Source organism: Micromys minutus (assembly GCF_963924665.1).
Source record: "Micromys minutus genome assembly, chromosome: 9".
In the NCBI taxonomy this organism is placed as follows: Eukaryota; Metazoa; Chordata; class Mammalia; order Rodentia; family Muridae; genus Micromys; species Micromys minutus.
The window spans coordinates 44,453,894-44,477,121 of record NC_137978.1 but is presented as its reverse complement, the minus strand read 5'-3'; the positions used below and the strand labels follow the sequence as shown (position 1 = coordinate 44,477,121).

Here is a 23,228-nt window from a genome sequence, read left to right as displayed (position 1 = left end):
TTTTTCTAAATACGTTTTAATATTCCAAAAACTGAAAATCCATAAAGAAACTCGGGTAAATAAATTAATAATTGTAAATAATAATAATAATAATAATAAAAAAACCACCCCACCATTTTTTTCAGACAACTGTTGGCACACTGGGTGTTCTTTCACAGTTTTTCTATGCAGAGGGTCGGGGGGGGGGGGATCCTCCTGTAATAATAGCTGGGGTCAAATACTCTTTGCATCCTCATTTTCGTATCCCATTCACTGCAGCAGACACATCTGCCACCTTCTCTAGACCCCTGTGGGCCAACTGTGTGGCAGTTGCTAGACAACAGTAGACTGCTGCTAGACATTCAGGTCACCTCCAGTTGTCACTAGCAAGAAGCCCCGAAGGCATCTGTGTGCACAAAGTGTTTTCCTCACTTTTGCATCTTTCCTTGGGTCACGTCCTCAGAAGCAGGTGACAGAGCCCAGGAGAGTAAATAGTCTAACCATCTTCGCCCCCCACAATAGAAATCCCTTTTGCTCGGAAGGTTTGGAAAGATTTCACAGCCCTGCGGGCGCACATCCCCACCCCACCCCAGCCCACTACACTGAGCTGAGTCGATGAATGGTTCTGGTTCCATCAGGAGCGTGCACTATGTCAGTAATTGCCACGTTCACGTGAGGTGCTGGGAAGAGTGAAGACTCCTCTTCTCTGTCACCTTTCCCTTCTCTGCCATCTCCTCTCTTCCCTGACACTTCTCAGTGCCTCTCCAGTCCCTCTCCAATGCTGACATTCAGCCTCTTGAGGGAATGTGCTTGGTTTGAGCTGGGGAGCAGCTGCACCCCCTGAGGGCTCCTCTCTACACAAGCAGTGATTCTTCTTGGCTTGGATATTTGGGGTGGGAGGTGCCAAACCCCCAAGTATGGTCTTGTCAAACCTTTGTCATTTCCCCCAGGGCCTGGTACCCAGGAAAGGCTCAATAAATCTGTACTGGGTGAATGAACATGACCTAAGAGACTTGCCTGCCCTCCACCCATCTCCTAATCAGAACCAGGTGACAACTGACCCATAAAGACCCCAACCAAGCCAGAGTGGGCTTCTGAGAATGATGGATGTGGGGACAAGGGGAAGGTCCTGCTGACCACAGGACACTGGTTAACCAAGTTGGGACAGATAAGCCACTGTACTAAGCAGGATCCGGGCAAGATGGAGGTGCTCTACTAGAAGATGGTGGTCTGCCAGGAGATGCAGCTGCCCCATCAGTTAGAGGCCTAAATCCTGGGCCTCCTCCAGTACAAGGGCAATGTCAGGAGGGCCTCTGGCTTTACTGCCCAGAGCGGTGGGTGGTTCCCTGTCTGTGGCAATCCCAAGCAAATGAACCTACTTATAAAACAGGTCTCTGCCTCTCACATCTAGAAAACCTCTTTGCCTGAAGCCACAGTGGCTTCGGTTGGGGTGACTGCAATGACTAGCCTTTAGTGCCACTGGTGCAGGTGTTCTGGAGTTAAGCTAAAAGAAGGGAGACCAGTGCCAGGCCTACTGTCTTGGACATGAAGCCCCTAGAGTAGGCACTGACCTTACTCAGGGCCCCACGGTTAGGATGAGTTAGTGCCTGTGCCTAACTCAGGTCGCCCCTTACCATCAGGTCTTCCAAGGTCAGCATCTGGTCCGAGTCCCGTGGAATCTCTACCTCACCCTTGTGAGTCAGTTTGGAGGCGGGAAGGCTGTACAGTTCCTTCTGTTGTTGCTCAATGATGTCCAGGCCCTACAGCAACCAAGCCAAATTCAGCCTCTGGCCACCGAGGACCCAGTCACTCCCTTCCCTCCTTCAAGGCCCCCCTCCCTTGGAGGCTCCCCTCATTTCCAACCTCCTCTAAGCAATGTCGCTGTCCTTGGTCTTCACCAAGTTAGCTATGATTCTGGCTGCCCCACCCACCTGTCCCCAGGGAGGCTGTGGTGTCGGAACAAGTGTTGCAAGCTGAGTCCCAGATGGGCCATTAATAAAGATTTAAGGATTAGATTGACTTTGGGCCACCACTTAGTTGCCATCAACCTCAGTTTATCTATTCTCTGGGGATTAAGACCAAGCTATTAAGCAATACATAAGGAGGGCCGAGCCTAGCTTCACAGGAATGACTGACTAGCTGTCTGTCTGTCTGTCATTCCCTTTGTTGAGCAAAGTCACCTGACCTGTAAGCCTGTCTCACCTTTTCTGTTTGTCTGTTTAAAGTAAAGTCCTTTTTTAAAAACAATTTTATTTAGATGGGTGTCCTGCCTCTATGTACGCCTGTGCGAGGGTGTTGTCTCTCTTGGAACTAGAGTTACCATGTGGTTGCTGGGACTTGAACCTGGAACCTCTGGAAGAGCAGCCAGCACTCCTAACCGCTGGGCCATCTCTCCAGCCCCTCTCCTCTCCTAATGGTGCAGGAAGATAGGGGCCCTGCACCCCCACACCCAGGCAGGGGGACTCCATGATGACAGCACACTGGACTCACACTTGGTCAGGCCCTGTGCATTACCCTCTCACTTGTGTACATATCTACACATGTGGATATGCACATTAGTGGACGGCTAGATGCATGTCGAAGCCAGGGGTCGACCTTGGATGTCCTTCCTCAGGAGTCATCCACCTTACATTTTGAGGCAAGGTCTTATTTATTTATTTATTTATTTATTTATTTATTTATTTATTTATTTATTTATCACTTTATATCTTAATCACTGCTCCCCTTCTTCCAGTCCCCCCTCACACGGTCCCTCCCCTCATCCTCCCCTCCTCTTCTCTTCTGAGAGGATGAGCCCCCCTTCTCCTATCCCGGTATTCTCTAACCCTGGCACATCAAGTCCCTGCAGAACTTTTTAAGATTTCTTTTATTTTATGTATTTTAGTGCTCTATCCACATGTACACCTGCATACCAGAAGAGGGCATCAGATCTCACTGCAGATGGTTGTGAGCCACCATGTGGTTGCTAGGATTTGAACTCAGGACCTCTGGAAATGCAGCCAGTGCTCTTAACCACTGAGCCACCTCTCCACCACCACCTCACCCTGGAATTGTCAATGGCTGTTGCACAGAGGCTGCAGTGACCCCCAAACTACACAGCTGCTCCATCCTATGTCACCCGCAGTGCCTGGACAGAAACTTAGCTGAATGGATGGATACACAGCTGGCCTTGGGTTATTAGCTCTCCTGGAACTGCACCTCAGCACTGGACTGCGGCCTCTGGCCACCAAGCACTGGGCCAGCGTTCTTAACACCCATCTCAATGCTAACCCTTCCTGACTCCAAAGAGTTCCACCCAGGGCAAGACCCATAGGCAGGACACAGGAGGACCTGACTGAAGAGGATGGAGTTGTGGGGCCCCTTTTCCAAACCTGAGGTCGGGATGGAAAGAAGAGCAATGGAGACGTCCGTCCTCACACAAGGCTTCCTGCCCCCACATAGCCTAGCTCCACAGAGAAACAAGGGGGAGGCTTTCTTCCTACCTTTGTTCTGGAAGAGTCCCTAGCTTGTTTTCTGTTTTCTCCAGCTCCTTCTCAGTCCTGGTTGTCCTTCTGTCCTGCTTCCTCTGTTCCCATCTCCCACTGTCCTCTCCTTTCTTGAAATTTGTCTACAGAGCTCTCACCCTTCTCTCCTCCTGGTCCCGCCAGCGGGACAGCTCCTTGGGGGCCAGCTGGATTGAGTTCATCTGCACCAGGTCATCAGGAGTGACATCACAGTGCACCACTTTGAGAAACAGGTCCTATGGGGGGAAAAGAATGCACCATTCCGCCCTGAGAGCGTCCACTCCAACCTGCTGTCTACTCCTGGTGTCCCCCAAGGAAGGGCTGGGCAGGCTGAACCTCCCCCAGCTCACAACATTTCGGGGATCTCGCAGGTTGAAGAGCAGGCTGCGGTACTTGTTCTTATAGCGGAGGTTGGTGTCTTGGGTCAGGTGGAAGAGGGCCTCCTCAATGCCTTCTGCAATACTCCCCATCTCTTCTTCCTTCAACGCCAGGTTGGGAAGCTCCTGGGCACTGTGAGGACAAGGAAGCCCTGAGCAGGACAGGTCTCTTTGCCTGAGAGGGAGATGTAGGGGTGGGAAGACAGAGGACGGGCCATCCCCTTTCTTGTATGGGTGTTCCCCCATGGGCCTGTGCACTCCCACCCTCTGCTCTGTGAGGAAGATCTGGTGTGTCTTCCATTTTCCTAGAGAGAGCTCAGAGTTCAGGACTCACCCTAAGGCTACCCAATGGACAAAGCAAGTGTCACAATCAGGCTGCTTGCTCCCACTAAACATCCGAGTTTGTGTGGAGAGGGTCAAGCCTGGGGTTGGGGCTTAAGGAATCAACCAGAGAAAAGAAACAAGCTGAGGTTGGCACAGTAAAAGATCAACCAAGGGAAGGGCAGCCATGATCCTGATCTACTGCTGAATCTGCCTTCTCAGAGCTTGGTCTCAGATCTCTGAGACCCTGCCATCCCAGACTCTCCCTGCCACTGAAGCCATGTATTACAGACACCCAGGTTCACAGTTCAGCTCGCCACTGGCCGTGTGGGTCAGTAACCAACCCAGTATCAGATAGGTTTAGCACATGCACACACACACACACTGTCTGTCTTTGCCTGTCGGTCTGTCTGCCTGCCTGCCTGTCTGTCTGTCTGTCTGGTAGGGAGCAAAGCCTTACCGAGTCCATAGTACGTCCTGCATGGCACGGACCACAGTGGATCGCACTCCAACACCCATAGGCATAATTTCCTGCTCACCTGGGGTAGGGAGAATGTGTCATGCAATCCCAAGGGACCACAGGGGACATGAGGAGGGGCAAATTTGAGAGGGCTTGAATCCCCCCATCATGACTCTAGGACCCCCATTCCTTTGGAGAAGAACTTTGGGCTGGTAGGGAATGAAGAAAAGAATCCCAGAAGTGAGGAGCAGGGTGAGACTCCTCCCCTGGCTCTGTGGACGTCACCTGGGTCCTCTGCCCTCTGATGAAGGGACTCCACATTCTCAGTTTCGGAAGGGTCACTCTGCAGAGAGAAATGAACATGGTAGAGAAGCCCACTCCAGCCAAAGCTGCCTTGTGGGGGGGGGGCTCCATTTATCTATGGATAAACTCCGCCCCTATGGAGAGATTCCCAAGGAACTGTGGAGCAAAAGAAGCATGTAAGAGCACCCCATGGTCCCATTCCAATGAATGGCTGCAAACACTGGTGCGGTAGAGCTTGTGGGTCAGTTGGGAGGCCGCCGATAGAGCCTTTCTAAACACAATGGAGGAAAAATCATTCCCCTACTCCCCTAAATACCCCAAACCAGTACAAAGAGCAGCCACAGAACCCTGGCCAGCATCCAAATGGGGATAACCTACCTCTCTGTGACCTTGGCCAAATCATTCCATCCTGGACCTCAGTGACGGCAGGTGGAAAGTCCCCATGGGGGCAAGATCCATCTCTAGCCCATAGGAAAGGAAGCCAGCTTTGTACCTGACAACAAGCAGGGTCAGCCATCACGGGCCTTCTCTTCCTCCTGGGTGAACTGTCCTCCAACTCCTCCAGAGGTTCAACTTGTCCTGGCTGCCTGCTGCTGATGGCTCCCACAAGCTTGATCCCTGACCCAGAGCAGACCTGCTGGGAGAGAGCGCTCTGTCCAAAACAGTTCCTGCCTTGGCTTCGACTGTTTACTGTCTCTGGCTTCCACCAGTCAGTGACATCAATAAACACAAGGTCAGGACTATATCCCCTAGTATCCACAAAGGCCTGGCACATAGTAGGGCTCACTAAGTGTCTGCTGCCTGGCCAGCCTCTGTCTTTGTGCTCCCTCTCTCACGTCCCCTCTAACCTCCCAGCTCCATGTGCTCTCATCAAGTTCTACACTAGGTCCCCTGTCACCGTTATCAGGAAGAACACACCTGTCCTCACTCCACCCCTCCTGCTCAAACATGCCTTGGGACTCTCTATGAAGCTAAAGCTCCTATCACCCATGTGCTGTCCCTAAGAGAAATTCCTTCCTGGCTATTGAAAGGTGACTCATAATTTGGCTAACTTATGACTGCCTGTCACCATTACTGCTGGGAACCTCAGTTCCCTCGGAGCCCAGAAGCTGTGCCGTTTCTCGGTTGGTAGATAGAGGGTGAGGGACTGTCACATAAGACTTTCAATTCCTTCCTCTCCTTGCTTCCTCTGGACTCTTCTCTGTTTTTCAAAGGTGCATTTTAATTCTTTTAATATGTTGCAAGCCACAGGAATTATGTAGGAGGTGGGGTGAGTGGGTTGTAAGGTCTGAGAGGAACCAGAAATCTACTAAGCTTTAGCATCACTGAGGTCAGGGGAGAGGTCAGAGAGCCTTTGCTGAGTGGGGCTGGTCCACCCACACCCCAGAGCAAAACAGGGTGAAGGAGGACAATGAAGAAGGAGCACCTACGTAGTACACGAGCTTCACCCCGCAGGACACTCGCACCTCCTCCTTGGAGAAAAAGAATAATAAAGAGGGTTCAGAGATTAGAACCCAGAGGACCCAGTAATCCAGCCCAGCCCAGAGAACTCACAGGAACAGTGTGTGCTTACAGGACTAACATTGGTAAAAAGACACCGGGCACAATCCAGCATCTACAAACAGGGCATCGTTAATACACTGTAACACACCCAGACCATAAATTCTATGTGGGCATTAATCAGGAAAAGGAGTCATTAAGAGACAACCACCTCCTGGGGCCTGGAAGACGGGCACACAACCCGCATGAACTCACAGGCATCCCAGACCACGAGGGGGTGAACACCATGCTACCAACCTCACAGATGAGGGAACTGAGGCGTCAGTCGGCTGGAAAGCGTTCTAAGCTACTGAGCCGTGCAGTTCATGTTGGAACTTAATTCTCCCTCATCCACAGCCCTATGGAGCTATGGAAAGATTCATGGAATGATGTCGTGATGTGTTATTGGGAGGAAGGGGGGAGAAGTGGGTTAGAAAACATTGTTGCATAAGCCCATTTATGTAGATATATATTTATAGATGCAAAATAGATGTTATCTCTAGGGAATGAATCCCGGGGAGACTTTCATTTTCTACATGTGTGCACTTGGGAATTGATGTTATTCAAAACGAGCATGTATTTCTTTCATAACCAGAAACATATTTTTTATTAAAAAGCGAGGGCAGAACAATATATGTAGCATGCTACCATTTGCGTTACAGGGAGGATGATTTTTTAAATGTGTATTTGCTTGGCTACACATAAAATATATCTGGAAGTCTTTACAGATCCTAATGGTCCTCCTGACTGCTGGCAGGGAAGGCCCTGGGATAGAGACACTGCATTTGGTTTCTTTTTCAATCCTTGAGATGAATCAGTCTTTAAAAAAAAAAAAAAGTAACCAGGGAGGAAGAAGGAAAACAGGTCCGGGGAAGTGGGAGCGGTATTAAGAGCAGCCCGTTGTTCACAGTAGGCTGGCTCTGGATTCAGGGGTCCCTCCGCCGCCCTCACAGGCTCCGACTTTCTGATATAGAAGACAGAATGCAGAACAAATGGGATGAACGTGCGATTTAGTTAAAAGGAGACAGGGATGGGAAGGAAAAGACAAAAAACAATCAGATTCAGTTGGGAACCAAACACAACTTCTGGAAATAAAAACATAATTAAAATAAAGTAAAATAACTCGGTGTATAGGTTTAATGGCATATTAGACACAGCTGAAGCCAATTAATGAGCTGGGAGATGGATCTCAAGAAATTATCCAGAATAGTCACAGCACAGAGACTGTGGAGGAAAGTCAAGAAGATGCAAGCTGCAGGACTGAGCTGGACTAATTAATCTAACTAATTAGGGAGAGAAGAAAACGTAGTCGAAGCAGCACTTGAAGGTACACAGCTAAGGATTTCTCCCCAGCTGATAAAAGAGGGCAATTCACAGTTTAAAAAAGTTCTGTGGAGTTCAGACGGGAAAATTAAAGGAACCTCACACCTACAGACATCAATCTTCAGGAATAAGAGAATTCAAAAAACATCAAGAAACGGGCTGGAGAGGTGGCTCAGCTGCCCTTTCAGAGGACCTGAGTTCTGGTCTCAGCACCCACGTGTAATGACTCACAATAACTGCTGGGAACTCCAGCTCCAGGCAGAGTGGGTGTCCTCTTCTGACCTCCAGTGTACCCACCCGCATGCGCACAGCACACACGCACATACATACATACATGCACACACATAAACATACACACATACACACACTCACACATGCACATACACACACACCACACTCACACACATACACCCATACACACAAATATACACATACATACACATACACACACACCACACTCACACACATACACCCATACACACAAATATACACATACACACATACATACACATACACACACATCACACTTGCACACATACACTCATATACCCATACACACAAACATACCCATACACACATACATACACATACACACTCATATATATATACACACACACATACACACAAATACACATACACATACGTACACACACAGTCACACACGCACAAATGCAGACTCACAATTTAAAGATTGAGGGAGGCTAGCAAGATGGCTCAAGGGTTTGGAGCAATTGATGCTCTTGCAGAGGCCTGGGGTTCAGTTCCTGGTACCCACATTAAGCAGTTCAGCAGCCACCTGTAACCAAGATTCCAGGGGTTCTGACACCACAGGCCCCACAGGCCCCACAGGCCCCACAGGCACACATGGTGCACACTGAGGTGCACATAGAGGCATAGGCATCTTTAAAAAATAAAAATAGAATTTTAGAAACCAAAAAGGACAAATAATGGCGGGCAAGAACATTAAAACTGTCGGCTACTGTGCTCTGAATTCCCCCCACCGGGCCCAGGGGGGCAACCATACTGCCTTTAACACATATCACACAACAGGAGACTGAGGCACAGTGACTGGCTAATTAGGTGGCAGACCAAAGAGCTGACATTTAAACCAGCCAGTCTGATGCCAGAAGATGCTACCTTCATCCATCATGACGTAGCATTCACTAAGTGACACCGTGCCTATGAAGAGGGCAGGCACTTAGCCAAACAGCTGGCTCCCCAGTGTCAAGAAGGGAAAGCAGAAGACAGCGGGATATTGTTTTTAAGGAGCTCAAATAAAGCAATCATCCCTAGCCATTGTAGATCAGGGCAAAATCCATTTTGAAAATACAATGAGAAAAGACACGGCAGAGAAAAACAGAAGTTACTCTTCTCGGTAATTGTATGTTACTCAGTAAACAAAATGTACTTATGGCAAAATGGACCAAAAAGATCAAGGGGGGAAGAAAAGTAAAAATGCTGAAGGATGAACCTGTGCTGGAAGGGAAAACAAATTATCGCACATGCAGGAAAGATGAGTCGAAATGAGACACTCTGAGCCAGGAAAAAGAAAAATACCATGTTGAACCCAAACATTGTCTAGAATTACAATGATGCTGTGTCATTTGGAGAATTAAAAACATAAGAAAGGACCGATTTACCAGATAACAATGGTACGTAATTTGGGAAGGAGCGTGCTTAGCATTAAAACATCCCAAGACCCTTTGCTCCACTCCGGGGAAGATGTATCCTTGGGTAAGTGAATTATTCGTGTCAAAATCCCCAGGAGAGCCAGTGAACCAGCCCAAGCAAGACAGAACAGATGCAGACAAACCAGCAGTGGCAAGAGTGTACTCTGGTCTGTGGCACATGCCTGCAGTCTCAGGAGCCGAAGCAGGAGGATCATGAGTTAGAGGCCTGCTTGGGATGTATACTGATTTCATGTCTCAACTGAAAAAAAAAAAAAAAAAAAAAAAAAAAAAAACAATACATAAAGGAATCAGTATTCCAGACAATTACAAAAGTGATCAGGTTTTTAGCTATTTATTCACTGATTGGGGGAAAAGTGTATTTGTCCCACTTCAAGGAGTTGCAGGGGGCAGAGGGAAAAAGAAAAAGAAAATCCCGTTATGAAAAATAAGCATTATTTCTAAAATATAACGAGGCGAAGAGACAAAAATGGAGTAATATGAGATCAGGAAGTATGCCAAGCACCACAAAACACCGGCGTGATGTAAACGGCAAAGAAGAGGCTTCGGAGCCAGAATAATTTCATTCCAAAGACTTCACAGCTCAGCGAGACTCGGGTCTACCACAGAGCTACGGCTTGGAACTTATAAGCATCAAATAACATAATCTCAAAAGCCAGGAAGCAAAAGTTGACAGACCTACAAGAAAAAGACAAATCCACTATCACAACAAGCCCGTGTCTCTGAGTCAAGCTGAGGAGACAATCACTAGGAATAAAAAAGATTTGGCAAAACAAATAATCAGCTCTTTTACCCTGCATGGGTAACACTGCTCCAACAACTGCCGCTGAACACATTTTTTTTTTTTTTTTAACTGAGAATCCACCTCTTTACTGCTGACATAACTGTTGAAGAGCAAGAACTGTCATGGCCGGCATATGTGGTCAAAAATCTCGGTGTTGCAAAAGGACATCTTGCGCCAAGACAAGCAGGGCACTCAAATGTTCCTCTAAAATATTCAGGGATCGGTGTTCTCCTCCCGTTTCTTCCTCCTAATCTTAAACCAGTTCTGCACTCTGGGCACGCTGAAATCCATCCATCAAGATCCTCCCTTGTTGGGCCATTGGAGGAATCACTGCGTTGCAAAATGGTCTCCAATGCCTCCAGCCACTGCTGGGTGAACCCAGGGCGGTGGAGGGGCATCGGCTCACCCTCTGGTTTTACTCTCTCCTGGCTCCCAGTGCCCTCGGGCAACTGGCTCACTCTGCTCCTGCTCCATGCCACTAGCCCTGTCCCCATCACCCACTGGACCGGGAGCACCAGGACCAAAGTGGCCTTCTCCATTGGAGTCTTCCCACCGCTCCCACTCCAGGCTGGCCCTGTGCACCTTTCTCGTCTCTCCCCTCTCCAGCCTGAAAGAAGACCCCCGCTTTCACATCACACTGTTCTTCCGAGTCTTCCTTGACTCCCCCGCAGAACCACCCGGTGATATCATGGCTGGAGCCCTGATTCCCCCATAGCTGGATGATTCTTTGTCCAGCTAGAAATACAGGAGGTGATCCTGAAGGCTGGCTGCTTGGCTTTTCTCTCTCCAAAGTATGGCCACACCTTCTTTTTAAGTATACATGCAACGCACATGAAAACACTGCACAGCCTGAGCCATAAACCAAAGGTTAGTGTTCACGTTTGCCAGCAGGTAAGTGGAACACGGGTGTACCTGCTGCTTAAGGTGGCCAGAAGAGGGTTCCCTGAAACTAGAGTTCAGAGGTAGCTGTGAACCCTCATGTGGGTGCTGAGAACTGAACTTAGTAGAGCCTCTACAAAAGCAGCAGCGCCTCTTAATATTAAACCAGCCCTGGAGGTCTGAATGAGAAAGGCCCCCATAGGGTCACATGTTAGACCTGTTTGGAAGGATTAGAAGGTGTGGTCTTGTGGGAGGAGGTGTGTCAGTGGCAAGAAGCCATTGTGAAATATATATGCCAATATGCCAATGAATCTATAAGTGTGTATCACGGAGACACATATCCAGAAAAATACAACTCAACAAAACCGACAGGTGTGAAGCAAAACCTGTCCAAGTCGGCCAGGCATGGTGGGACATGCCTTTGATGGCACATACCTTTGAGCCCAGCAGTCAGAAGGCAGAGACAGATCTTGCGAGTTCGAGGCCAGCCTGATCTACTGAGTAAGTTCCAGGACATCCTGGGCTACACAGAGAAACCCTGTCTCAAAAGGCAAACAAACAAAGACTCTGTCCAAGTCACTGTTGGTGTTAACGACATGTTAAAGGGGCAGTTTTAATTTTGTTACATCTATTTATTTAGGTGGGGTGGGCATGCTGTGGACAGGTTGGACTTGTGTATACTCTCTCCTTCTGCCATTTGGATGTCAGAGATCAAACTCAGGTCCCTCAGGTTTGGCGGCAGGCACCCTGACTTACCTCGCTAGCCCCATATTCTGTAAGTCTGTCCTGTAAGGATCCCTTCCAAAGGTCACTTTCTAGTTGACAAGATGCTGATGATGAGTAACCGGACTCCTTAGTTAGCAGCTCTTGGGACTCTCGGTACCTTGAACAATCAGTCCAATAGGCAGACTAATGGCCTTACATCAGGACCAGAATACCCCATAAATGTCTTTTAAAAACTGCAGGTGGTCTGCAGAAAGCTCAGCAGAAAAGAGCACCAAATGCTCGTCCAGAGGACCTGGGTTTGATTTCAAGCACCCACGTGGAGGCTCACAACTACCTGTAACTACATTTGCAGGGATCTGGTGTTCTCTTGCAGCCTCTGGACATCGCGCATGGACATGGTGCACAGACATATATGCAAGTAAAACACCATGCACGTAAGAAATAAAGATGAGTGAACCTGGGGCTGGAGAGATGGCTCAGTGGTTAGAGCACGGACAGCTCTTCCAGAGGTCCTGGGTTCAATTCCCAGCAACCACATGGTGGCTCACAACCGTCTGTAATGGGACCTGTAATGGGAATCCTCTTCTGGTGTATCTGATGACACCTACAGTGTATTCATATACATAAAATAATCAATTTTTAAAAAAATGAATAAATCATTAAAACTAGCAAACTGCAGGCTGTACCAGCTCACTGTCCAGGCCCTTAAGGCACAGCCTCTGTCAGATGCTACCACCACATATCCCAGTGAACTCCGCCTTTGACAGCAGCCAGGGTTACAGTCTGCAACTATTTCCACCTAGGCTTGTCTGGAAGTTGCAAAGCCATTTGAAAGCAAGGGCTAAGGAATCCCAGCTTTTTAGGCCCATCCACAAATCATCACCTTATAGGACAAAGCATTCATACCTGAGGCCTGCGGGAGAACCCAAGACACAAGGTACCTTGCTGTGGCTCCCACCTGCTTACTGCCTCCTTCAGTGCTAAGAGGGACCAGCACCTGGTCCACCATTTCTCTCTGTGTAGTGCAAAAGAACAGCCAGCTACTCATTAGACACCTACAACCATGGGAGACACCCAATCCACAGGGAGGAAACATCTCTCCCGAAAAAAAAAATAATTCTAAGAGTTATGGGGTTTTTTTCTCTTTTCTTAAACCAGTACTCTATTCCCACACAAAAGTCAAATAATTCCAACCTCATAGAAATTACTCCAGATGACAGAACAACCCACAGATCAGTCATTTCGGGACAATTAACTCATCAACTGAAATGCAAAAAAAAAATAAAAAAATTACAAGCAAATTTTTAATAAGAACTTAGCAAATAGGACGAATACACAGAAAAACCCCACCAGGACATTATCAAGTCGGGCTTGTTTCAGTAAGGCGAGATTGGCTTAATATTTAAAAACTCATTAACTCTACTGCATTAATAAATTAGGAGGTAAAAATCATACGATTATCTCCCCAAATGCACTGTGCATTTGGAATAATTAGCAGTACAGGGATGGAGAAAGCTTCCTCGGCATGCCAAAGAACATCAATAGGGAATCACTGCCACGTGAAACCCTGAACAGTTTCATTTAACACTCACGACAAGTCACAGTTCCCTGGTAAGGATGGTGTGTGAGTGTGTGTGTGTGTGTGTGTGTGTGTGTGTGTGTGTGAGTGACAAAGGATTATAAGGAAATAGCACAACTGCCATCTGTCTGCACGGAACTGGATCTATAGAACACAGCAACTGCCTAACAGATAAATTATATGAATTAGTAAAAGTTCAGCAAGATTCCTGCGTACAAAATCAATGAGCAAAAATCAATCATGTGTCTTTTTTTTTTTTTTAATATGCCAGCACCAGCCAGACACTGCGATTTTTTAAAGTTACCACGTTAGAAAGGCATGGAAAATATCAAGCAGTGTGAGTAGTTACTGTGAGCCCTGCGGTGGGAAGACCACCCCCACTCCCTAGGAAGTGACATGAGATCCAGAACTGATGACCCAGATACCACCTTGGAGGGACTACAGGGAACAGAAAGGGAGTCAGCCCACCTGCAGTCCAGCTGTACTGACACCACCAGGAGAGTGTTCTGAGCACACTTCTTGGAGGCCCATGCTGGGGTCTCCCAGAAAGATGCACAGAAGAGGAAGAACCGCTCTAAATATGAGCAGAACCATCCATGGGCTGGGAGCCTAGATATACCAAACGAGTAAGGGAGACCACTTGGCTTCCTGGTCACTGACTCTGCCCTAACCTGACCTCTCTGCGGTGATGAACTAGAACCTCTGAAATCAGTTGCCAGAATAAGTCCTCCTTGGGTGGTTCTTCTCCAGGATGTTTGAAACTGTAAAAAAAAAAAAAAAAACAAACAACACCCCCTCACACACACACACACAGGGTCAGGCAGTGTGGTCCTTTCTTTAATCTCAGCACTCAGGAGGCAGAGGCAGCCTGAGTTTGAAGCCAGCCTGATCTACAGAGCAAGTTCCAGGGGAGCCAACATTAAAAGGCAAAATATTAAAAATAAATCAGGAGCTGGGCATGGTGGCACATACCTTTATCCCAGCACTCGGAAGGCCAAGGCAGGGTTTTTCCGTGTGTAGCTTTGGAACTACCTCTGCAAACCAGGCTGGACTTGAACACAAAGAGATTTGCTTGCCTTTGCCTCCCGTGTGCTGGGATTAAAGGCACATGTCACCACCACCTGGCTTGAATGAGTATTTAATTGTTAAGACTATCAAGGAATCGTTGCCATCTTGAAAGAAAGGTGACATTTGGTGTCTAGAATGGGGTGGGAGAACAGGGACTTCATCCCAGAAATCGGAAATTACTTTAAGAGGCTACACAGAGAACATGGCCAATGACAAAGACTGTGTTCCCTTGACCAAACTCTATCCAGGTTCCTGCAAGGACTCTTCTCACCCATTCTCAAACTCAGGCCCAGAAGGACTTAAAAGCTCAACACCACCCCCTAAGATGACCCTAGACTTAAATCAACTGCCTGAGGAATCCCAGTGGAGACCTTCAAGTTCACTGCTAGTTCTGCCAACATCTGCAGACAGGACAAGTCTCCCAGACTTGTATCTGTCATCTAGAAGAAAAATTATTCTGCTGATACTTACACCAACCAAACCGTTGGGATTTTCACTTCCCTGACCAAGTTCCTGCCTGCTCTTTAAAATGCACAATTGTTTCTGTACAGAAAGGCAGCAGCGCATGCCTTTAATTCCAGCACTTGGGAGGCAGGGATGGAGACAACCTAGTCTACAGAGAAAGTTCTAGGACAGCCATGGCTGCACAGAGAAAAAGGGAGGAGGAGGAGGAAGGAGACTGGAAAGATTGCTCAGTGGTTAGAGCACTGACTGCTCCTTCAGAGGTCCTGAGTTCAATTCCCAGCAACCACATGGTGGCTCACAACCATCTGTAATAAGATCTTATGCCCTCTTCTGGTGTGTCCGAAGACAAAGACAATGTACTCACATAAAATAAATAAATAAATAAATCTTTTTTTTGAAAAAAGAAAGAAAAAAGACATCTAGATAGATAGATGTGGTTACCAGGGTCTAGAGGTAAGCAGGAATGGGAACAGAGAATTACTGTCTGATAGGTTGATTCAGTAACAGGGTATGTGTGTGTGCGTGTGTGTACTAAATGCCACTGGCCTGCACACTTAAAAACGGATTAACCCCCAAATTTTATGTTATGTGTATTTTACACCATTAAAATTTTTGGAATTTCTTTCACCAACAGATGCTGTAAGAAAAGCAAAATTGTGAACTGACTGTAGCTAGGAATGCTTGATATTCTTGGTTTCAGTTCTCAGCTTCCATGTGGTGCCTCGCAATCTCCCGTAACTCTGGCTCCTGCAGATATGATGCCTTCCACTCACACAAACTCACACACAGATACACACACATCCACAAAATAACAATAAAACACAACTGGAGAGGAATTTTATTCAGAACATATAAAGAATTCCTATGAGTTCATAAGACACTGACACACATATGTCTATGATTATGTATATATATATATATATACATATATATATACATATATATATATATATGTATATATATATATATATATACTGGACAAAGTTTTAACAGGGATTGCTAAAATAGATGAAAATTTCTTATATTAAGGAATTAACATGAAGACAAAATCAAGACCACAGAGTCGTGTTATCTATCTTTACTTTGGCAAACATCAAAAGCTGATAGCATCAAATGTCAGCCAAGATGTGAAATGACCAGCACACACTTACATTGCTGGTGGGATACACGCTGCTTCAGTAACTCTATGGTCACACCACCCCGACATACACCTGACCTCTGGCACTTTGGTGTACCTGGCACTAAAGACGTGCATGCCCTAGAATCTAGACATCCGCCTCCAGATGCTGTGCCCTCTGAAGACATTCTTGGTCAACTAGGCCGAAGAACATAAGCTGAACACAAAAATAAACATGACAAAGTCCCGTAGACTGTAAATACATCTGGCATCTGCGTGCAGTGGGTACCTGCTGCCAGCATTTAGGATTGATGCAATCAGGAGAATGTTACTGAGTCTTTCTGGGCCTCAGTTTTCCTATCAGCCAAATGGGGATAATACTAGCTCCCCCACCCCCAGTGTTGATTTGAGGACCATGGCATCAGCACCTGAGACATGTCAAGCTCTCTTCCAACGTTGGCTCCTACCTCAGGTCTCCCTCCTGGCAAACACCTCTGCTCTTCTTCCAACTAATGCTGTCTCGGCTGATCTTTCTCAGTCTCCCCTGATCCCACCTACCATTCTACCTCTGTAACACGCCAGTTGCCCCAGCCCCAAGGCTCTGGCCCATGCACTGCCCTCTTCCCTCCCTTTTCCAGCATATTCCTCCTACCTCCTCTGCCCGCTGAGCACCCATGTCCCTTGTCCAGACCCGCCCAGCTCAGACAGCCGGACCCGCTGCCTTACTCCACCATCTGCATATCTGTGATCTTCTGAACTTCAGCTTTCTGATTACTGTGTCTGTGCCCCTCCCAAACTGGGAGATCCAGGTAGGAACCCTCCCCAACCCCAACTCTGCTCCAATCATCCCACAAATTACAGTCGAGTTCCATACACACCTGAACCACTTACCCAGGCCATGGACAGCCTCTGGACTTGCACAAGCCCAACTACAAACCCCAGCTCTGCCCACTTCAGCCATGTAAAACTGACTGAGTCAATAACCTCTGAAAGCCAATTTTCTAATATCGGTTGGACAGAGATATTAACGTTGGCTATCATGCTCTTGTGGGATTAAATGAGATCATGTGTGTGGAGCTCCTGTTAGAGCAAATAAATTCGCTAATCAAAAAAGAGCTTGGGGCTGAGGTGTGGCTTCGCCAGTGAAGTGTTTGCCTCCCTTCCGTGAAGCCTTGGACTCAGTTGCCAGCACCTCATGGGACAGACCTGGTAGCATATGCCAGCAAGCTCGGCACATGGGAGTCAGGAATAGGAGGCTCAGAAGTGCATAATCATTCATAGCTCCGGCCTAGGACACAGGAGACCCTGTATCACAAACACACACACACACACAAAGCTGAATTGAGGAGGGGGAGAGAGAAATCGGTTGCTTGGTTAGTTTCAGTGCAGGGAATTGAACCCAGGGCCTTGTGCATGGTAAACAAATGATCTACCCCTGATCTACACTCCCAGATAAAGTGGCATTTTTAGGTCACCCGCTGGGTGACACTCTTCCCTGCCTCTTGACACTTGACAGCAGTAGGCTGCACCTTGTGCCTGGGTATCTGGGTCAAGGTAGAGGAGCTATGATGGCATCCCCAGAGAAGAGGGCAGACAGGCAGACCACCCTGTCCGTACCTCCTTCTACCCCATCCATCCCAGAGCAGCTCCTGACCTCTCTGGATACTGCAGAACTCAGCACAGAGGAAAGGATGGCATCTTGACCCCACCTCCCCTCTAGGAGTCTCCGTTTCAAGGCAGAATACATGGCTAAGCTCTCCTGTCAGAGCTGGGTGGTCCTCGGTCTGAGTGGGTGCTCTCGACTCCACAGTGGAGGCAATGCCGACTCAGAGAGGACAATCTCTGTGTACCAAGAGCCTGACCTTGAACTCTTCAGTCTGGCCTCCACGTAGGCATTCTCTAGCGAAAAGTTGTGGGGTCCCCCAGGGGCTCTGGCAGATAACTAGTGGGCTCTGTACCCATGCTTGCCCACACCCCACTCGGCTTGTCCTCAACCACCCACACTGCCCGTCCCTGTCACAACCCAGCCCCAATTCTTCTCCTGCAGCTGGCACCGGTTTCCATGGAAACGGGTTGTTTGGGCAGCTGTGGGATGGTAGGCTGAGCTGCAGTATCCAGAATGACGCTTGGAGCAGCAAGCAGTCGTGGGCTGCATCCAGCCAAGCCAGGCAGGAAACCTGGTTCCGACACAGTAGTCCAACAAGCCCTCCCCTCTGAAAACGCTGTAACCCCAGGAACCCCAGCCCCAGCGTTCAATCCAAGTAGGTTGTCTGACGTGGGGAGAAGCCAGATGTACTAGAAACCTCTCCCCAGCAGCCCTTCCTGCACAACAAAACTGCGTAGTTCTTGTCACAAGATCGAGTTAAATGGCAAGTGTGTCACCACAGTGACTCCTCACCACCACCCCATGAGGTGAGTATTATTAACGCCCACGTGACATCCCGTGGGTCATCAGGCAAAGCGAGGCTGAGCCGCAGCCCTCAGTACCTTCCAGTGGCTGGAAACGAGAAAAGGCAGTCCCTGCCCATTCTTTCAGCAACGAGCCCACGGCCGTGACAAATAAAGCGAGATGCAGCTGTGACGCAGGGTCAGGAAAGGCACAACTTCTGCAGAGCCATGTGCACCAACCTGGAAAGACCTTCAAATGGTACAGAGCCTAAACCGCAAAGCCACCCAGCACCATGCTGTGTAATCAGACAACCTACACACACACACACACACACACACACACACACACACAAAGGCCAAGAGCAGATGGTCACATCTATATAGATACTCATGAAAAGGAGCCTGGAGGGTATGGGTCTCAAACAGTTCTCAACGAAGTCTCAAAGGCATCCAAAGAAACTTCTTACTCTACTAAAAAAATTATTTTTTGTATGGTGTGTGTGTGTGTGTGTGTGTGTGTGTGTGTGTGAAAGTGCATCCGTGAAGGTGCAGAGGCCAGAGGAAGGAGCAAAATGTCTCCTTCTATTACCTCCACCTTATTTTCAGAGACAAGGTATCTCACTAAACCTGGATGTAGGCTGACAGGTTGCTGCCAGTGAGCCCCAGGGAGCCCCTGCGAGCCCCAGCAAGCCCTCCATCCCCCACAGCACTCAGGAGACACATGCACACTGGTTCACTCAGCTTCAACTCTGTCACCTGCTGAGCCATTTCTCCAGCTCTGGGTTCTGAAGTGGAAACTTCTAGTTTCTTTGGAAAGTCGGTTATGTCTAATGATGTTCTGCTGGGGGACACAGGGGAAAGGCTGTCTTCCTGAAGCAGATGCTTAATGAAGGAGGAAAAGCATGACCCCACAGACAGCGGGAGACAAGCATGGGGCACTGGGTTGGTTCGCTCTGCCTCCTTATTCGCCACTCATCGCTAGGCTGCTCACCCAAGAATGGCTCCCGAGCGTGGCCTCACCTCAGGCCGGTTGGTGAGCCTGATGGTTCCTTCAAGATTGAAGGACAGCTGCTGGTTCATGCCTGGTGTCAGCCTGCTAAAAGGATGGCTCTGTAGCTGCCAGTTCCCGTGTGTGCTGCCTGCCTACAGGACTGGTCTGCAGCTGCTGAGTCGTATTTGGTGTTTGCCGCAGGTCTGAACTGCTGCCAAAAAAGATGGAGCCCGCCTCCAAAGAACTATTTCTAATAACTTTTCTCTTCCACTACCTCTGCTGGGTGGTGGGTTAGAGGAGGGGTTGAACCCTTATTAAAAGTAGGTTGCAAAGTATTTTATGCCGCCAGGGTTCTATTCTGTGTTTCTTTTGTTGAGACAAGTTCTCTTACATTTCCCAGACTGGCTCCCACCTCGCCCTGTAGCCAAGGGTAACTTGAAACTCCTGATCTTCCTCCTTCCACCTCCCAAGTACTGGAATGGTCCAGTGGTGAACCTAGAGCTTTGTGCACGGTATACAAGTACCCTGCCAACTGAGCCAAGTCTCACCCTAACTGGAACATATTTTAAATATCAAAAGGAAAAATAAAATATGATACAATTATGCCAGTTTGGGGTAAAACAAGACCCATGTGTAGAAAAAAGATTTGTACAAAGCTTGTTCTAAACGCTGCCAAGAGGTCACGCTGAATGCTGGGACATGCAGTTTCTTCATCTTCTTTCTTGTTGTTATTTTGTCTTTGCTGTTGTTTTTTGTTTGTATGTATTTTTTTTTCAAGACAGGGTTCCTCTCTGTGTAGCCCTCGCTGTCCTGGAACTGACACTGTAAACCAGGCTGACCTCGAACTCTCCAGAGATCCGCCTGCTTCTGCCTCCAGAGTACAGGAATTAAAGGTGTGCGCCCCCTCTGTCTCCTCCTTATTTTCTAAGACACATTAAAATTACTTTTGAAATTAAAGATGACTAATTGGGGGACTGGAGAGACGGCTCAGAGATGAAGCATGCTTCTTATTCTTCCAGAGAACCAAAGTTCGGTTCCCAGCACCCACTTCAAGGGTTACAGCCGCCTGTAACTCCAGCTCCAGAATCCAGTGCCCTCTTCTGGCCTACTCCGACTCCTGCACTCAGGAATGTACACTCCCACACACACAGAGACATGTGCAAAGTGGAGAATAAAACAAGTCTAAACAACAACCAAGCAGATGGATGGTTTTAAGTCAAGTGTGGTGACACATGCCTACAATCCCAGCATTCAGGAGGTGAAGGTTAGAGGGTCAGGAACTCAGGCCAGACTTGGCTACATAGGGAGGTTGAGACTAATCTGGGCTACCTAAGACCTTGACCCACCACCTCGACAAAAGCCAAAATATAGGTGCTGGCAAGAACAATATCATAGGGTTGGGATGCAAATATCCTACAAATAAGAATAAATACACAGGCAGCTCACTGTGTCCTGTCTCAATGTTACTAATGAGCTCTTTGACCCTGACTGGTCATTTTATATCTCTTAAAGCCTCGGTGACCAAATCAGTGCAATGGGTACATCATCAGTGTCTACCTCAGAGGTTGTACAAAGTTCTCAGATAACACACTCAGCACCCAGCACGTTGAACAAGCTGGATGGTGACATGAACACACAAGCGCACCACATACAAGCACACACATGACAAACTACCTGGGTTTGGGAGCTGCTGTCATTTCCTTTTCTATATTTCATATAATCATATCCAAAGCAGATAGCACTTAATACATGCTCAACAAATATAAAAACAATCATTATGTGGGGGAAAAAATAAGTGCCATCTTCCATCCCTGGTTTGAGGGCATTAGATATGTTTATTAACAAAATCAGCATCATAATTAAACAGACAATGTACGCAAAGAGAGACAGTGACTAGAGGGAACATGGCTAAGCCCTAACTCCATCCCCGTGTGTACCCGTAGAAGTCTGTTAATCCCCCCGTGCCTCAGTTTCCCCATCTAGTAAAGTGGGCCAATTTCTGTTTTTGCAGGACTATTACTAACACTATGGAAAAAGCAAACATGTCAGGAATGGAGTGACTTACCTCCCATCTTATGCTGGACACATGATTTCATGTCCTATCTCATTATCCCATTAAAGAACGACGTGTGTGTTCTTATTTCAGACAGGGTTTCACCGGGCTGGCTTGGAACTCTGTAGACCAGGCTGACCTCAAATTCACAGACCTACCTTTGGCCTGCCTCTGCCTCCAGAGTGCTGGGATCAAAGACATTCACCATCTCACCCAACTTATTCCTGTTTTCAAATGTGAGGAAACTTCCTAAAGAACAGTGGGAGGCAGCTCCTCTAGGAAGTAGGCTGGAGCAATATTTGAACCCAGGATGTAATGCAGTTTATTTCTCCTTTCCTGATTCCAAAATTTCAATTGCTAGACTCTGGGAAGCTGGGCTTAGTAGCACAGATCTGTAATCCCACACACAGAACCTGAGGCACCAGAGCTACCATAGGCTACAGTGAGTTCAAAGCCAGCAACTTAATGACACCCCCGCACCCCCACATCCAAATAGAAGCGGTTTGGTGTATACAGTTGAGTCCTAGAACGTCTGCTTTGTGTACAGGAGACCCTGAGTTCAGCTCCCAGCAAACCAAACAGAACAAGTATGAGAGAAAATGCTCACTAAGAGACACTGAAGTTTACCTCTGTTAAGTGTCACGCTCTGGAGGAGAAACGTGGGAGCCATCCTATCCTAAACTATCAGCTCCAACTTACCAGTCTGGGGCAATCATTTTTACTGGCTTCCTCTGGGTGATCCCGGCTTGAGTCCTCCAGACTTGCCCAAGGTCGCTTATTCACATGCTTGGGTCTTCTCTGCTCCTGGGATGCATCATCGAGCCCACCCAAGGGCTCTGGGGAGCTGGCACAGATATCAGCTGGAGCAGCAAGTCCCTGCCTCAGCTCCATCCTGGACCCTGCCTGGGCCTTGTCCTCTGGATCCTCTGGGACAGGTGGAGTGCCAGGGCTGCTAACCACAAGCCTGGGCTGCATTTCGGGCTGCTCTGTAGAATCTCCAGTCAGCACCCCTGGGCACAGTACTGGACTCTGGGAAGGATCCTGTGTGACCAGACTAAGAGGCTCACCTCCAAAGAGCCCCGGGAATTCAAAAAGGTCATCGAGGCTGTCGGGTGGAACCACGTCCTTGGAAAAGAACATGTTTTCAACCTCAGATTCTAGAGCACATTCCACCCAGCTTCCACCTGGCTCCTCAGGCTCAGTGTCCTTAGAAGGAAGAAGCCTTTGGGGACCAGCAAAGGCCTCTGGAGAAGCAAGTTCCGGAGGGTCTCGCGTAGGCTGGCAGTCCCCATCCGGTCTCTGACCAAGCCTCAAGGAAAAGCCTGGCTCCTCCTCATCCTGGGGGCAGATGCTACACTTCCTGCATTTTCTTCGGCTCCTCCGAGGGGGCAGGACTGGAGAGGGGGGCAGGCCCTTTTCACTGAGCCCCTTTTTGCTTAGTCTAGAGACTCTAACATCACCCTCTGGGAAAACCATCCCCTCGACCATGATGGCTTGTGTAAGGCTGGGGCTGCTGGCCCCTTCCATCCCTGCTGGTCCCTCTGTACAGACCAGTACTCTACTTGGGAATTCCAGTGATGTAAGAAGTCACAAAGAGTCCTGGAACCTAGACAAGGTCCTCTGTCCACCTTATTGTCCACAAGCTGGTCAATAGGCTTATGTGGAAAAGAGGGAGGTCTCCAGGA

At 48.1% G+C, this 23,228-nt stretch overlaps 1 protein-coding gene across 1 annotated transcript in view; it reads right to left on the bottom strand.

Annotated features, from left to right (window-relative positions):
* Nucleotides 1-23,019, bottom strand: part of SPOCD1 (SPOC domain containing 1) — a gene marked incomplete at both ends in the record, with an annotated part of 29,055 nt that extends 6,036 nt beyond the window's left edge. The window contains 6 exons of the mRNA XM_080921248.1: nt 1,614-1,739; nt 3,602-3,718; nt 3,833-3,992; nt 4,641-4,719; nt 4,926-4,983; nt 22,243-23,019. Of these exons, the coding sequence (XP_080777374.1) occupies nt 1,614-1,739; nt 3,602-3,718; nt 3,833-3,992; nt 4,641-4,719; nt 4,926-4,983; nt 22,243-23,019 (1,317 nt within the window). The remainder of the gene's footprint in view (nt 1-1,613; nt 1,740-3,601; nt 3,719-3,832; nt 3,993-4,640; nt 4,720-4,925; nt 4,984-22,242) is intronic.
* Nucleotides 23,020-23,228: the final 209 nt, after the last annotated feature.